Source organism: Neltuma alba, unplaced genomic scaffold, assembly GCF_004799145.2.
Source record: "Neltuma alba isolate B1F8T4 unplaced genomic scaffold, ASM479914v2 tig00002094_pilon, whole genome shotgun sequence".
NCBI lineage: Eukaryota > Viridiplantae > Streptophyta > Magnoliopsida > Fabales > Fabaceae > Neltuma > Neltuma alba.
Window position 1 is genome coordinate 27,968 of NW_021632735.1, and position 16,444 is coordinate 44,411.

The 16,444-nt window shown below is 38.8% G+C and overlaps 3 protein-coding genes across 3 annotated transcripts; 1 reads left to right on the top strand and 2 right to left on the bottom strand.

Annotated features, from left to right (window-relative positions):
* Positions 1-1,455: 1,455 nt before the first annotated feature.
* Positions 1,456-4,993, bottom strand: LOC114716926 (lysM domain-containing GPI-anchored protein 1). Its single transcript, XM_028902000.1, has 5 exons — positions 3,969-4,993; positions 3,586-3,703; positions 3,290-3,451; positions 3,145-3,176; positions 1,456-1,880 (listed from the first exon to the last, which is right to left on the bottom strand). Exons 1-5 carry the CDS (start codon positions 4,636-4,638, stop codon positions 1,597-1,599), a joined length of 1,266 nt encoding a protein of 421 aa, XP_028757833.1. The 5' UTR covers positions 4,639-4,993; the 3' UTR covers positions 1,456-1,596.
* A 3,176-nt stretch (positions 4,994-8,169) lies between these two features.
* On the top strand, positions 8,170-9,638 carry LOC114716951 (uncharacterized). Its single transcript, XM_028902035.1, has 3 exons — positions 8,170-8,555; positions 9,095-9,216; positions 9,331-9,638. The coding sequence occupies exons 1-3, from the start codon at positions 8,190-8,192 to the stop codon at positions 9,479-9,481; spliced, it is 639 nt and encodes a 212-aa protein (XP_028757868.1). The 5' UTR covers positions 8,170-8,189; the 3' UTR covers positions 9,482-9,638.
* Positions 9,639-10,128: 490 nt separating this feature from the next.
* LOC114716934 (UDP-galactose transporter 1) lies at positions 10,129-13,835 on the bottom strand. Its single transcript, XM_028902012.1, has 5 exons — positions 13,404-13,835; positions 12,023-12,272; positions 11,723-11,930; positions 11,014-11,245; positions 10,129-10,626 (listed from the first exon to the last, which is right to left on the bottom strand). Exons 1-5 carry the CDS (start codon positions 13,512-13,514, stop codon positions 10,399-10,401), a joined length of 1,029 nt encoding a protein of 342 aa, XP_028757845.1. The 5' UTR covers positions 13,515-13,835; the 3' UTR covers positions 10,129-10,398.
* Between the last annotated feature and the right edge of the window lie 2,609 nt (positions 13,836-16,444).

Here is a 16,444-nt window from a genome sequence, read left to right on the forward strand (position 1 = left end):
GAATAACAAATATCAATAATATAGTTTGTGAGATATTACAAAGAAATAGGAAAATTTGAGGAAAAAATTTTATTAGTAAAAGGACCTAAATTAAAACATTATTTATAAAACTAGCAGAATGCTAATATTGAAAAAAAAATATTACAAGGTCCGAGATTAACAGCCCTCGTGGTGCAGGTTTTTAATTGCGTATTTACACCCCACCTCGATTCTTTATCATTACTTCTACTACCTTTTTAGGCGCTTAAATTTTTTTAAAAAAAAACATCGTCAAAATTAAAGAGTCTTCTTTGAATTAAGGAGTCTTCTTTGAATTTTTATTTTAATAATTTTTTAAAATGTTAAATAGTTGAATTCGAGCAACAAATCTTATATACTTACCTGATCCTATTTATAAGACCCTTCTAGCATGTTTCATGCAGACCAAGAAAAACCCTAAATTTCATTAACTCTTATTTGAAATTTAATAACTTTCCAACTTTATTCCTATTTATTTAATATATATTATATCTCATGTAAACAAAATCAATACAATAATAAATGAAAGATAAAATTATACATCCATATAAAAATTTTCCTTAGCACCCTATAAATAGAACTAAAAAATATCCCCTCTCTACCCTATGAATAGAACCAGAAGAGGACATATTAGATCTTATACTACCTCTAATTCTAATTATAAAATTTTGTTTAACTTTTATTTTAATTTTAAATATAAAACTCCAATGTACTTTGTTTCTCATATTTATCTCTTTTTTTTTTCAAAATAATCTTTATAATAATAGTATTTTTAGGTACTACACTTGATTCCTAAAAATATTTTAAGAAAAACAATATTTATTACAAATAACTAATTTTCTTAATCTACTTAAATAAGTAAACTAACTATTATATTAAAAACCAAAAGTAATATCTAAGAGTAAAAGTAGTACTAAAGAATCAATATCTTTATGATTGCGAGAACGAGGAATTGTTACTATTTTTGCAAGCCAGAAGGCTACAAATTGATCGAAATATAGATAACGTCGCAAGCTTTTGACACGACACAAATGTGGGTGGATTGGACATTTCAGACCACATATAAATCCTCTACGATACAACATAAAGGAGAGATTCACAAAGGCAGAGAAAATGCACGAGTTATTGCCTTTGGCAATAGATCCTCTCCCATTTGAGAAGAAGATTTCTCGAATCACAAGACATCAGATTCGGCCAAGTAGCAAGGCTCGCGAGACTCGAAGAAAGTTCAGGGTCGCATCTTGTAGACTCGCCTCCAAGACTAGACCATGCCATAGAATTTCTCCATCGAAAGATCAAAGGTTGTCCGACCTTCGGCAGGACAGAGAAAATCAATCAAATTGCCGGCTATCATCAAGTCACCAAAAACAGCAGAACATTGGTGATTGATTATAAGCAGAATTACTAAACTTGCTATATAGAAGGCCCGGTTGTCAATGAAATCTAAAAGCTCGTGGTTTTCCAGATTCTTGAATCAGTTAAACGGCACAAATGAACAGTTCTAGCTACAATACATAACAGCACAGTGACGTTGATGGGCAAAACTAAACCCACCATGCCACAAAATTGAAGAGATTACTATGCTACAGAGATCAACAAGTTGACAGACAGTAACACAAGAGCAGATGTCAAAGTGGGAATAGGATTCATCAAGGAGCTTGCAGCAGAAGCACCAGACAGCAGGCCACTGGCTGGCCCATTAGCAGGGGTGAATCCAGGAACTGACCCGGTCGAAGGCACCACTGATGATTTCGGGTTCATTGGACCACCTGCATATGACTGAGGTGACGGTGATGGTGCAAATTCTGAAATCCTGGTAACAGTCGTAGGTGGCGCTATGAGTGGGGGAAATTTCTGCGAACCTGGAGAATTATTTGAAATACAGTCAGAAAGCAAAGATTACAATATCAGAACAGAAAAGGAACAGGAAGCATCCTATCATTACATATGCTTTCTGGCATCCCTTTCATCTGCATCATACCATCACACAATATAAAATCAAACCTACGTTTAAACTCTAGAGTTGAGTTGAGCTGTGATGGAAATAACACATTGAAGACACTCAACAGATGGACATAGTCAACGTGCTTCTCTCTATTTCCAGATTCATAAACATTCAACCTGCTTTCAAGCCTGTCACTAAAATCCTAATAATAGCAGTATAGCAGTGAATTGATCTACGTAATGCTCATATAAACCTCCAAAACAGTGTTGGAGTTTTAGTGTGTATGTTAAAAGAAGTCTCATTAGTGTCTACTAAGATGGGAGCTTGAGCTAATAAAATGGATGAGAAGAGGAGTCTTAGAATTGACCCTTAGAGATAACTGTTAAAACATTTATGCGTCTTAATTAGTTGATTTTATTTTTTTTGATAAACTATATTCAATGGCATTAAAATGTTTTAATTCATCTTAATTAATTGTTTCAAAACTACCCTTTTAATTGTCATTAAAACCATACTTAATCACCATTATGGCAGCCCAACAGTCACATACTATCCGCCTATAAAAGGCAATGTATGGTGCGTGGTCAGGCGCGTCGAGTTTTATCCCCAAGCTCTCCTCCCCCCCTTCTCTCTCCCCCCTCCTAAGTTTAAATTTCTGCTATTCTGTCACCTTGCTCTACGCAAAAAGGATTCATTTAATCCTGGGAAGTGCTGCCTTTTATTCTAACCCGTGTGATGGAATAACTCTTAAAGACAGCGCCCCTAGACACGACTTGAACCATATTTTTATTATTTTTGCAGGTGTTGCTAACAAACAGCTCAATGAGAAGACTGTGGATTGAAGCTCAAAAACCTAATATCCCAAAAGGAAAGGGGGGAAACATAAGTGGAACATGAAGAATTTGAGCATTTTCCTTTTCTCCTATCATTGAACCATTTAAGAAGCATACCCCTTGGACAAAACAGAGAAATAAGAATGCTCCAAACTGCAAACAACTCCTACACTTAACCCCACTAAGGCTTTTAGAAATGATTCAGACAGAAGTTAGAGCGAAAAGCATTAGCAGCATGCCAGTGAACTGCTGGGCCATCAAGCCGAGGGGGAGAGCATTACATCCCTAACATGCATTTAGATTTCAGAATCAACATATATAAAGTATGAGCAATTAGTTGGCTCTGACCTGGGCATCGAGGCTGAAGAGAAGTGGTCAATCTGCAGCGTGGCATAGAACAATTGAATAAGCTCAAAATTCAGTAAATTAAGCTAAAGGGACACCTTTTCAATGTCTTCGTAGAAAAGAAATAGGGCGTATAGGATAAACATACGCTGTTATAATTGTGCCATTTACAAAACCATCATAACTACAAGAAGTAACATTGCAGCCAGCACTACTTTGTTGTGCTGTAACATTCCCAACCATAAGGTTGCTGTTTTTACATTGCATGCTAGAACAAGAAACGGCCAGAGAAGCAGGCATACAGTACAAACTGCAGAGAATAAACCCAAGGTTAGCAAGTAGGAATAGACCTTCCTCTACCAAAAACTAGAAATAGAAAAGAATCTGTCTTTTAAACTTGGAGAAAGCATAGACGGAAACAGAAAACGAAGGGTTTCCTAGTACTTCAGATTTTGTGGTCCACAGCTACACTGCATACAGTGGCTCGCTGTAATCGCATAACTTCCATTGGGGACAAGCAAACCATAATCAGCGGAATAATTTGGAAAATTTGATGCGCAGGCTGCAAAAATGAGAAACATAAAAAAAATCACATATTTCGTTAAAGGACACTAGACAATGAAGCAATAATAACATCAACAACATTGTTAATACTCGAGTTGGAGGTTATTATATTTCTCAATTAAAAAGCGATATCACAATATAAAAGCAATATAAGTATTAGCATCAACTAATAACAAGATGAAAAAAAGCTTGATCAAAGAAATGACAAAAACCCATTCATTGCGGTAGTGCGCGTCATGTGGCAAAAAGGACCCAGAAATTACCTGGGATAGGAATAGCAAGAATATCGCCGTCGCTGATAGCCGTGCTCCCCAAGGCGTTAACATCCATCAAATCAGTAAGAGTGGTGGAATACCGTGCAGCAATCGCAGCCAAAGTGTCGATGGGCTGCACCACGTACGACAGGTAAATTGCAGGCAAAGAGTTATCGGTCCCATTGAAGCAAGTGCATGGAAGAGGCACCACAAGGCTCTGACCCACATCCAGTACTGAAGGGTCGGTTATGGAGTTCGCCTCCCTAAGCTGGTCAGCAGACACCAGACCACCATATATAGAGTCTGCAATCGATGAAAGAGTATCAGAGGGCCGAGTTCTGTAATGGGTCGACACTGATTTACGAATTCCGTCAACGCACGAACAGGTAATGGGGATTTTAAGGAAGAGTTGGGAAGGAAGAATGTGGTGCTCTACGTCAGGGTACGAAATGTCGATGGCATTGGCGGTGAGAAGAGCAATGGGGTCGATTTGAAAGAGGGAAGCCAGCTCAGAGACCTTTAGATCAGTGTAAACAGTGTAGCCAAGCAGGGCATTACAGGAGTCGGAGTTTGAGCAAGGCTCGATAGTAGATTTGGAACTCACGAGAGCAACTTTGATTAAGACCTGTAAAAGTAACAAAAGGAAAGAGCTTCGCAAAATGGGCTTCTGATGCAGCATTCTGGCTATAGCTTTTGCTGCCAGACTAGTCCTTAAGAATAACCTGAACTCTTTTTGCAGAGGCTACAGGATACGCGTCGAATATCGTTGGAAGAGGCTAAATGAAGCTTCACTTCACTCACGCAAGAATGAGTTCACTCGCGACTTCAAAAAGGAACTAGTGGGTTCAGGGAGGACTTACTTTACTGAGTAGAGTGATGCCTACGTAGCGGATATTCCATGGAAGACGATGGAAGATATAGCGAGCGAAGTATAAGGAGGTAAGAGTTTGAACATAAAGAGCGTGATTCTCTACTTGTTGAAGAACACGTCAAGAGAAGGGTGTCTAGGGTTTGTTCAGGCCCCTGCCCAGAAGGGGAAGCCGAGGGGAGGCTAGGGGGAAAAGGAAAAGTTTGAGAACAAGGAGCAGCGAGGGAGCGAGAAGCAGTGAGGGACAGTAGGGAGCAGAGCCACTATAATACTAATACCCCAAGAAAGTAAAGCCGATTCTCGATCTTGGAGTCTCGTACATCAGTGCCTTGCTGGATGGTTGGTCCAGTGGTCCTCGCGTCCTATGTTCACTGTTTTTTAATCAAAATATGTAGCACAAATGTTTAGAAATGTTTTATACGATACGCAGTTTAAACAATTTTATCCTACAATTAATCATAATTAAGTATCGAAAGAGGATTGTGTTTTTATATAAGGTGTTGGTCTTAATCTTATTATGAAAAAGACAAATCAACAAAAAAAAAGGACGAGAGCCCCAAAAATAAAGAACAAACACAGTTTAGCTAACATTGTAAGGAGGGTATTGGTTAACCTTGCTGTGACTTTTGATGTTATATATATAAGTATCATTTTTCAGTCCCAAAAAAAACACACAGTTTAGCTAAACTGAAAAAATTATTACATATATTGATTAAGAACTTTATAATATAAATCTCAATTTTAATTAAATGTTCTAAAATTTGTGAAGACTTGGTTTTTAAATCCTGTTAATATTTAATTGCATTTAAAATTTTAAAGTAGTTTATATTAAATAATGATGTTATTCCCAACATATTTTCATGTTTATTTTAGTCTAATTAATCTTAAACAACAAACTCCTTCTGATTCAATTTTCGACACTTCAAATGCCGTCCTTTTTGAGTTAAGTGAGATGGTCGTAGCTATTATATTACGAGGGCGGCCCAGCCCAATTGACACGGGAAAACTGGCCCAGCTCAATACACATGAGAAAACACGCTCGGTTATAAATATATGAAGCTGTTTTGTTCATGACCTAGCCCCCTACGGCCTACCCCATGCATGGCATTCCTTTCTTCTTCTTCCCTTTTCGCCGGAGAGGCAGGCCCATCATTCGCATTAGGACCATCCGGCTCTTGCTTGTTGAGTTTTCTTCCGCCCTTGAAGCCCTGCCCTTCACGCGCTACTGCCACAAAATTCACTCACAATTGCATCAACCCTGTCAATTATTTGAACTTTTCACATTCTTACATTAATATTTTGAGATAAATGTAAATCAAGTTGATCACTAGGTAGGAAACACAGCCCCCGAGCCCCCCGCCAGGAAGGAGACAGTCTTCGTCGTCTAGCATTTGCAATCAAACCGCTTCACTGCTGCGTACTTGCCATCGCATATATGTGCACTGTCCATTTCATTTGTGTCTATGCTCCTTTTCTTTCTTTTCTTTTCTCAATGTTCCTTTTTTAATTGCCCCTCCACATTCCATTTATTTACTTAAAAAAAAAAAAGAATGAGCATATGTATATTAAAAATGAATCAATAATATCTGCATCTTTTTATGGTAACAATTAATGAACACATTGCAGCATTTCTGCATCCGAGTTTAAAGAATCCAGCTGCAGCTTTAGAGGAGCAGAGTGAGATTGCCGCAGCTGCGAATTGAGAAATCATTTATGAGCACTGTACCTGCATCGTGTCCCCTTCCACGCTACGTATATGTAATCATCACGTATTCATTTAGCTGGTCGGCCTTTATTTTATAGTATCATTTTTACTGAAAATAACAATTAATTCAATCATCCCTAGCCATTTCAATAAAACATGAGTCTAAGAAGCCAAATATTTTCAGGATTGGTGTTGCTATTTGCTGTCTGGTCAGGATTCCTCAATGACGCCTGACCAGGCATCAGTGAAAGAGAATTAAATTAAAAGAGCCATTTTTGTTGCTTCTGGGTGCGTCGATCTTTTCTCATGAAAAAGCGTTGGTCTCAATATTTTATTGCCTGAGCAATATTCCCTCGGATCTCCCTCGATATCAAAGAAAAAAGCATCATGAGAAGAGGGAACATAAATTTATTCGGTAAAACAGAAACCAAATAGAGGAAAGATGCATGGAGGAATATGGGGTCAAACGAAATGTAATAATTTTCTGAATCTCTTCATTATTATATTGACGCTGATTTATTTTATGCATTTCTCCAGAATATTTCCTATGCCACGCCAAACGCCAACTATGTCTCATTAATAGCCTCCAATTCCAATCAGCTCAGATCTCTATAACAATGTTAACTCCTTTTATCTAGAATATGAGACGAGGTGAGGCCCCTGAAGCTTCCTGCTAGGTCTGAAGTCATAATATTTCCAACTTGATCTCCTATTAAGGTTAATGAACCCAGTTAATATTTGCAGCCCGATCTTTTAGTAAGATCACTTAATTTGCTGGTTTGAAGCTGCCACGATATGCAGATACCATCGTCCCACCATTCCGCATTTATGGATAAAATGGCAGCCAAGGGGGTCCCCTGCACAGGCCACATAATTGGGTTCCCTTTAAAGACGAACCACTTTATCTCTAGTGTTATGAAGCAACTAACTCATCATATGCGGTCGGTAATTTTGTTTTTATGTTACTAACTAACACTGCCAATTTTCAGAGTCTCCTAATGGTGATAAAAAGACGGAGCTCTCAAATTTAGATAAAAGATATCGCACCAAAGATCCTCAACCTCATCATCGAAACTAATCATAGCGGTTTCTTTTTTTGTTTCGGTTACTATTAGAATAATATTCCCGTTATGAAAAATATTTTATTACACGATTAACATATTTCTGCTGCGAACCAATTTTAATACTTCTCCGGTCCTAATTATAAGACCCAATTGACTTATTTGAGGAGATTAAGGAAGTAAGTTAAATTGGTTATTTATAATAAATAAGTGTTGTCATTCCTAAAATATCCTTGCTAATTAAGTATATTGGCTAAAACTATCATTATTAGAAGGATTATCTTGGAAAAAAATGCATAAATATAAGAGACAAAATAGATTGGGGTCTTATAATTAGGACCAAATAAAAAGTCAAATGGGGTCTTGTAATAAGGACCGGAGGAGTATTACTTTAGTTTTTCCTTAGATATTAACTTTTGCCGCGTCAGGCCAGAGATTCCCGTGACAGTTGACGCTTTTAAACTGCGCAGAGATATCCCAGCTCTCGCTTCAGCCCCAAGTCCTCAACTGCAAAGCCCTTCATATATCCCTCTTGTTTCTCTGTTGGTAATAATCGCACATTACATTTTCATTAGTGGTTGTTTGCGTAAGAGAGAATGGCCAGTTCAGGATCGTTCTCGAGACAGGTGAATGGGAAGGAGGCCTGGAAATCGACGTCGAAGAGATGGAGTGGGAAAAACAAGCATGGCAGAGGTAGCGGGGGCATGAGCGTGGAGGCCAGCCTGAATCAAATGTGTGGAAATGAGGGCAATAAGACGGCAGCGAGAAAGAGAGTGATGGTGGTGGTTGATCACTCGTCGCATTCCAAGCATGCACTCATATGGGCAATCACCCATGTCGCTAATAAGGCTGATTTGCTCACTCTGCTTCACGTCGTCCCTCCACACACGCCTTCTCATTCTTCTTCTTCCACCTATCTCCTCAACTATCTTCTTTCCCTCTGTAAAGATTGCAGGCCCGAGGTATGTTTGTTTGAATTTGTAATCATTCTTCTCTTCGAATCTTGAGGGTAAATAAGGAGTTTTTCGTGTTCCCATATGCGTCCAGGGAGAGGCCAGGGATGGTTATTGCGCAGGTTAGATCTAGATTCTAGTTGGTCTATGGTAATTCTATGATATTGGAACCAGAAGTTGGAGTTCCTTTTCTGATATAATTATTTCTTTTTCCATGAATACTTTCTCCACATTTCTTCAGAAATATTCCCTTCACTCTGTTTACTTTCCAGAGGGAAATCATGGGCATTGCTCAGCTGCGTCAGCCTTTTCTTTTTCGAGTTGCCCCTTTGTCCCCCAGTTCCCCATCCCATTCCTCCCCCTTCACAGTGAAGTTAAAAAAAAAAAACAGGAAAGGGGAAAAAAAGGTGAAAGAGAGATAGAAGTGAAAATAAGGTCCCTGCTGAATGTAGTTTTCAGTTTTCATTAAAGAAAGAAAGAAGGTCCTCTGCTTTCCAGAGTTTGTTAATGGAATCTTGTGTTGTTATGCGCGTGTGTGCGTGACATAGGCGGAAGTGGAGGCACTCGTAATTGAAGGACCAAAACTGAGCACCGTGACGAGCCAGGTGAAGAAGCTGGAGGTCTCGGTCTTGGTGTTGGGCCAAAAGAAGCCATCTCTTCTGTTCAACTGGTTAGACTTCAGTCCAGCCTTTGATCTCAGCCTTAACATGGTTTTCTCACTAATCAGCAATTGTGTCTGCGTAAACGATTGTGCTTTTGATATCCCGTTTTCCTTTGCCGACAGCCTATGTGGAAGCAGCAGCGCAGAGGAGTTTGTGGAACATTGCATCCACAATGGAGAGTGCTTGACAATAGGAGTGAGGAAACGAAGCCAAGGTACGAATGGGTACCTCATCAGCACAAAGTGGCAGAAGAACTTCTGGCTTCTGGCTTAGGTTTGTCGACTTAGTTGCCACTTACCACATCGCAAGGCATACATGAGAAGATTAACTTAATATATCTCATTTCTATCACTCAGTAACTATTAACATCTTCCTCCCTCGTACTAATGAAGTTACTTGTTGGGGTAGTCCTTGATTCTGTACGACTTCGGGAAACGATTCTGAACTATTTCTGTATGGAACCATAGACATGCTTATCAATATAAACATGCGAGTTGTAGGAAATACTAATATTTTTTGTAATTAACGAAAATTTCGACTTATTAAAATTTGTGTAAATACATAGTACCTGCTCTGCTTACTACAGAGAAAAGAATGCGTGTAAAATTTGGTGTAATCCATCCCATCTGTTGTGTTTTGAGTTGTACGGACTTCATTAATCTATTGAGGACTAGAGACCACGGATTTCAACGACGGACCAATACCCAGGACCAGGAACTCATTGTTCCGTCAAAGAAAAACTAGAGTACGTGTGCAAACATTGTTCGCGGTGAGCCGGAAACGGGTGACCCTGTCGACACATTCTTCAATGCTCCATCATTGATTTCCCTCCTACCCCTACCCTACTCCACCCCTCGAAAAACTCAAAAAAGCATACAAGTTTATTTACGAAAACCTACTTAAACAAGACAATAACCAAAAAACAGAAACCGGATGTTGGGATCATTCAACTCGTTTGCACAAATAAGAATACATGTAATTACTAAAAATTTGAAAAATAAGGTAAAAGAACTGTACCTAACATTCAATCCAGAAAGCGTAACACTAACAGGGTTTGGGGTAGGCGATGTATACTAGAAGCCGCGGGCGATATAAGAACAGAAATTACTCAAATCAATTTTTTCCCCTTTTTGTATCTCTTGCTATTACTGCCTTCCAAACGGCGGAAACCTGATACCTGCCTAAACCAATTAGACTTTATCATCTAATTTATCATTTACAAGAGGAGCCATCTCCAATTTATTTCGAGGCGTTCGGGGCGTTCGAGGTGTGCCTGGAACAGGTGGCTGTTGGGAGAGCACATTCCTTACATATCCATAGAATGTACATCCCCCGAGAGTCACTGCACAGCCAACAGCATTCATAGGTGAAATTGGGTTTCTAAATATCAGCCAAGAAACGAGGACAGCGGCAGCAACCTGCATAAAAAGCATAATTCTCATTAATTAGAAAATGAAAATCACCATGACTGTAGACAACATGACATTTCTGGTCCAACATTTAACAACAGGTTATACTACCCTGACATAAGTGACAATCATGTAAAACCGAAGAACAGAAATTTCAACGACAATTGGGAGCAGGGAAATATGATGAGAAAGATGTGGAGGTGGTGGAGGAGTGGCATTCTTTTATTAAGAATGTTGAACATGAGATTGACTACATTTTTTCCAGGTATTGAATAGAAAAGAATAACAATTTTCAGCTAATACATATATATAGCCAATTGACAATGACAGTTATGAGTTTAAACATGACCTAAAAGTATCGTAGGACAATGTATCTAATTCTGATCGATATCTCACCTTAAGGTTACCAGCAACATTAAACGTTACAGCAGTGGTCGAGTGAATCACATAGAAAATGGAGAAGTTAAGGCAGAAAGCCAAAATCCCCGAACTCAAAATAATGATGAGGGCTGTCCAAGGATATGGATGAGAGCCAAGCCACTCCAGAATTCCATTGCCTTCAAGCAACATTGCAGGTGCCGCCAAGATCATGGTTGCAAATGGTGCCATATAATAAACTGTATTGATGCTAAAGATGCACACACAAAAAAAAAAAAAAAATTCAGCATATGCATTGCACTAATGCCACGCTACATATATGCACAGAACAGAAGGTATAGGAGGCATGAGGCAGCTACAGGTTATCACAGTAACGTGTGTGAGAAAGATATCAAGTTACCCAGTGGCAACACTTGCTCTTTTTGGTGCAAATTGCTGCTTGACCAATACCCATCAGTTTTTCATGCCTGATAGATGCTGGTAGCAGGCGCTGTGATCAAATTTGTTAGCACCCAAAATTTATTTAGCTCCAATATGCAAAATTTTCTATCACTCTATTAGGGAAAGGGTTCTTCAGAAAATTGGATCAGTAAAGTGTTTGTAGGGATTCAAAATTCATTGATGAACAGAAGGTGTAAGTATTGGATAATTTAATCTCATCGATAACTGGCGAGTATGGGAAAGGAAAAAATAAAATACAAGGAAGAGACAAGCATAATGACCCTACCTGTCAAATTTATATCCATGCAGCAGAGACTCCGCAAGAATAGTCTTGGTGGATGTAGCCAAACAGCCAAATAAGGCAGCACAGAATCCGAACATATTAAAACTAAGCTCTGTAATAGATGTGAGAAGAATTCCTCCAACAATGGGCACGAGAGAAGCCCAGATACGCCAATCAAAATATTTTCTCCAAACTAGCCATTGCAACACAACTGTGAAAGTCCATAAAAATCAGATGAATTTATCCTTAATAAGTTTGAGATGAAGCAGGTGAAGGTAAGATTACACAATAATTGAGCCTCACCTGTCGTTGCAGGCGTGAATGATTTTATTGTCTGCATAAAAGATACTGGAATGTATCGCAAGCTTACATTCCCCAAAACTATGTTAATACAGAACACAAATGACATTGGAAAGATTCTTTTCCAGCGATCTTCCGGGTCAACAGCTATAAGTGGTTTAAGTTTCAGCACCTTGATAGCTATGTATGCTCCAATGGCTGAGCAGATGAAGTGGACACAGGATACTGATAAGGGAAACTTGAAATCCAATTTCTGCAAAAGAAGGAAATTTTAGACTCATAGTAGTTGCCGTCACTCATACAGGTTTAATATGACAACTAGGGGCCAGTGTGAACAATAAGGATACCAATAGCCTAAAGATGTGGAAGAAACAATAAAAATTGAAGAACATTTTTTTTTCCTCATGTGGACAGAACAAAATATGAAGAAATTTAATAATCGGCTGGATCGATCATTAACGTCTTTCTCAGATATTCTAGACATATGAAGTAATGAATGCAGTTTAAGAATATCAGATGAAGTTAAGAGATCAACATAAAATGGAACCAAGTTTGTGGATGATTTGCCGGGGGAGTGTCCAAGCTTCGTTAAGAAAACGGCCCTCTTCAAGAAGTTTTAAAGACAAACCAAAACTCGTTCAAATTTAAACAGGTATGCCACTATTCTTAGTAAGTTCATCACATTTTGAAGTCTCCCAAAATAACTTCCTGGTCTTAAACAGGTACATTGTATCACCCGGAGGGGGGGGGGGAGGAACGATGCATTGAGTCCTTCAGCTTATTTGAGTAATTGTTTAAACTCTTTGTATGTATCTCAGATGCCGGCCAGAAGAATAGAGTTTATGATCACAAATTGAAATAGTCCGGGGAGGAAGTCAGATTCAAGAAATACAAATTCCCGTTCAGTAAGTACTGCCAAATAAAAATAGATTAAGCGTTTAAAATTAATGAACAGTATGTTTTTGAAGGGCCACAACAGCACTAGGCCACTTAAGAAAACGCAATTTTGAAGCATGTCTAGTTCGATGACAAAAAAGAGCAGCTGTGTCCCCGGGGGGGGGGGGACTACGAGTCAAAAGTTTGCCTCATACAGCTTTGCAGGTTTACATATAACCAACATGGAACAGAAGTGACAAATCTTTCTCAATTGGCAAGACAAACGTAGTATTCCTCATTGCTCTCGAATTAGACCAAATAAACAGCTTAAGATTTGCAATTAATTGGGACATGAGAATTGAACGCGATAACCAAAAGATGCCAACATCACATAAAACTCAAAATTTAAAACCAAAATAAAGGGGAATAGAGGCATATGGCGCTCCACGAAATTCGATGGGCGAGTGGAAGGATTGTAGATCAACAATCAGATGAACGAGATACAGACCTGGAAGATCCATTTGTTAACGATAATTACAGTGACATTGAAAGTCCACCATTGAAGAATTGCCAAGAGGGATCTGATCACGCTCCACTGACAAACTAGGCTCTCTTCCATCCCCTCGTCCAATAACCCAAAACATATCAAACAACTCAACCCAGGATTTTAACAGGCCCGAGTGAATTTCGGAGCCCGTTCGATGAGTCTCTGATGGAGAGCAACAGCTGCGAGTTCCACCAGGACAATTTAGAGAGAGACAAGGGAAGGCTAGGGACGGAAGAGAGCTGGAAATTGTGACTATAAGGATATCTCTGCCACTCTAATCACATGTGATTTGTGTCCCTGCCACTCCGTAAGGCAAATTCTAACGTGTTTTTCTTTGCCTCTCTTTATCTCTCTTGATTCAACATATCACGCCATGGAGATGAAAATTATGTTTCTGACGTTGGCTTTGGAGGCCAAGTCCCATTCCGCTTTCTCGCTGGCATTCATCTTTGGGGGACTGTGGGTCCCGCGGCATGGGGTTCTCCGTCCAAGGTTTGGGCTTGGGCGGAGTCAGTTGGGTTAGAAAATCACAGCCATTCAATGTACGCAGCCCTTGATTTTTCCATTGACCATAATTTTTTTTTTAATGTTATAATGAGTTTTTCCTACTAAAATTTGTCATGGCTACTGTACATAGAGATTAAAGCATATTATTTTAAATCGTTACGCGTGATGCGATGATGAATAAATGAGAGTTTGTGACAATATGGTACTTAATTAAAATGTTTTTAATTGATCTTCCAGTGACTTGTATTACCAGGTGATCACAGAACAGCAATACGTTTTTTCACAAAATTATGTATTCGTCAGGCATATTCGAGATAGAAACTCAAGGGTGACGTGTCTGTATGTGTGAATTTTTTGGTGAAAATTTATGTGATTTGTTTCATTGCCATGCCGTGCATTCAAATCACCAATTTAATATCTGACCAAAAAAGGTCATAACATGTGTATTCATCCTAACGAAGTACGGTGTGCGTGTCATCGTAAACAAACACTTGGGAAATAATTTTGAATAAAAAGGGATGAGCTGGTGGACCTGCAGGTGACATTAGTTTGGTATCCAGTATTTGAATGGCTAATGCATTGATTATTAATGAATGGTCATTCATTAATATATTTCCATTAACACATCCTCTCTCCAAAATGCTGGTTTTTGCTTTTGCCGATAACAGCCAATTAATGGATCAAAACTATAAACACACGTCCAAATGAATCGACTGAGGAAATTTACCAAGCAGGCGTCAGAGGCGAACTATATATATGGGCAAGTGTGTGCGCGCGCGCGCGCGCGTGTCATGCATGGCGATTGCTGCACAGAGACGACACAGGTGTGTCTGTATATATGAACAACTACCCACTCTCACAGCTACAAAATGAGTGTCGAAACTCGAAATCCAAAATCCAACCCAGTGCTGCTCATAAATATAAAGTATAAATAATACCAGTATAATCTTTCTGTGCCGCTAAATATAGAATGATTTCCTCAAAAAGGGGGAAAACGAAGGCTGTTTCCTCACCCTGCCTGTTTCTTCAAAGCGACAAGATCCACCTCTTTTATTTGCATTCGAGTTGCATATGCTCTGAAAACGTTCATTGAATCTGTTTTATGTCTAAGAGGACATATATATGGAGCTAGCCTGCTTCGCCCAAGCCTCCGAGAAAGTAAATTAAAGGTGACAAAAACCAAAATTGCCTCCGCAGATGCAACGATCTGTGCCGAGCCGTGTATTTACAGAGTAAAAAAAAGGACTTGTACCTGTTTTGCTATCTATTGCCTTGTCTTCAGTATCTCCACGGCATCCAACATATTTAACACGAAATGACAAAGTTTGGAGCAAGTTTGCCAGAGCAGGGCACGTGGAATTGCTAAATAAGTTACCAATCAAACGATCCACGATAACAATATGATGCGGACTTTTAACTGATGCTCGTGGCCCGTGGCTAGGACCAGCCAATATATATATGTGCGTTGACTAGTTAAAGAAATCGAATAAAAAACGCCTGGAAGTCCATCTGGGTTGGTCGCTTGAACAAGATGAGGGGATCCAGGCACCAGTCTTAGAATGCCCATGACGTTGTTGTTATCAGCACTCGGTAATACGTACTAGCTATATTTTTTAATGGAGTCGCGAATTCGAAGTACGTGTCTGTGTTGAAGGTATATAAATATATTCCTTCCGCTAAGCATAATTTTGCAGCATCAAAGAAAGATTTTGCAGCCATGAGGAACATCTCGCAATTGATAATTCGTGTTCGAAATCTGGGTTGACCTTGCCTCTTTGCTAGCCAGTTAGCACAGCGAATAAGTTCCCATGATCGCTGTGCGGAATATATAGTAGTATATCCCTTCCGGCATTAGCTTCCGAATTCGTTGCCCTGCCTCCCCTTTTAGGATTTTTTTGGATCAACATTGCAATAATACTTATAAACACTTTCACATAAATTGAGACAATTCTTTTTATATATTTATTTTTTATTTCGCAAATTACATTTGAAAAACGGCTTATAAGTCATTTTAAATAAGCTCTTAATCATCTAATGAAACGAGATTACCTGCTCCAGCTGGGTCATAGAATACATCCAACTCGCCACCAATTTTATGTCCTCTGGTACTGCACACAAAGAGTTGAGCCGCGTGTGAGGCGTGAATAACCCCGGATGCGGTGCTCCGAATGGATCCAAGTTTTGATTAAACGCCCACACGCCACGAACCAAGAGGGTTGATACATGATGAAAAAGTACTCAACCGTGTTAAATATGCAAAAATAAAAAATAATAAAAATAATAATAAAATAAAATGCAATTCTAAATATTATTAAAATTACTTTAAAGTGCCCGTATATATATCGATTAGTTTATATTACCCTCCCCTGATTAATATACAGCTTAATTAACTAATTTCGAGAAGATTATAAAAACTAGTTAGGTTAATTATCTATAATAAATAAATATTTATTCTTTAAAAAATAGTTTAATAATCATGTGTGTTTGAACTACCC

Bases quoted from the DNA above. Each gene is read 5' to 3' on its own strand.
- LOC114716926 (XM_028902000.1), bottom strand. From the start codon at position 4,638: ATGCTGCATCAGAAGCCCATTTTGCGAAGCTCTTTCCTTTTGTTACTT. The intron at 3,452-3,585 runs GTACTAGGAAAC...TATTCTCTGCAG, and splicing joins TGTGGACCACAAAATCTGAA to TTTGTACTGTATGCCTGCTT. The intron at 3,177-3,289 runs GTATGTTTATCC...GCCACGCTGCAG, and splicing joins AATGGCACAATTATAACAGC to ATTGACCACTTCTCTTCAGC.
- LOC114716951 (XM_028902035.1), top strand. From the start codon at position 8,190: ATGGCCAGTTCAGGATCGTTCTCGAGACAGGTGAATGGGAAGGAGGCC. The intron at 8,556-9,094 runs GTATGTTTGTTT...TGCGTGACATAG, and splicing joins GTAAAGATTGCAGGCCCGAG to GCGGAAGTGGAGGCACTCGT. The intron at 9,217-9,330 runs GTTAGACTTCAG...CTTTGCCGACAG, and splicing joins CCATCTCTTCTGTTCAACTG to CCTATGTGGAAGCAGCAGCG.
- LOC114716934 (XM_028902012.1), bottom strand. From the start codon at position 13,514: ATGGAAGAGAGCCTAGTTTGTCAGTGGAGCGTGATCAGATCCCTCTTG. The intron at 11,931-12,022 runs GTGAGGCTCAAT...GGACTTTCACAG, and splicing joins ATTCACGCCTGCAACGACAG to TTGTGTTGCAATGGCTAGTT. The intron at 10,627-11,013 runs GTGAGATATCGA...CTTTTTATGCAG, and splicing joins ATGTTGCTGGTAACCTTAAG to GTTGCTGCCGCTGTCCTCGT.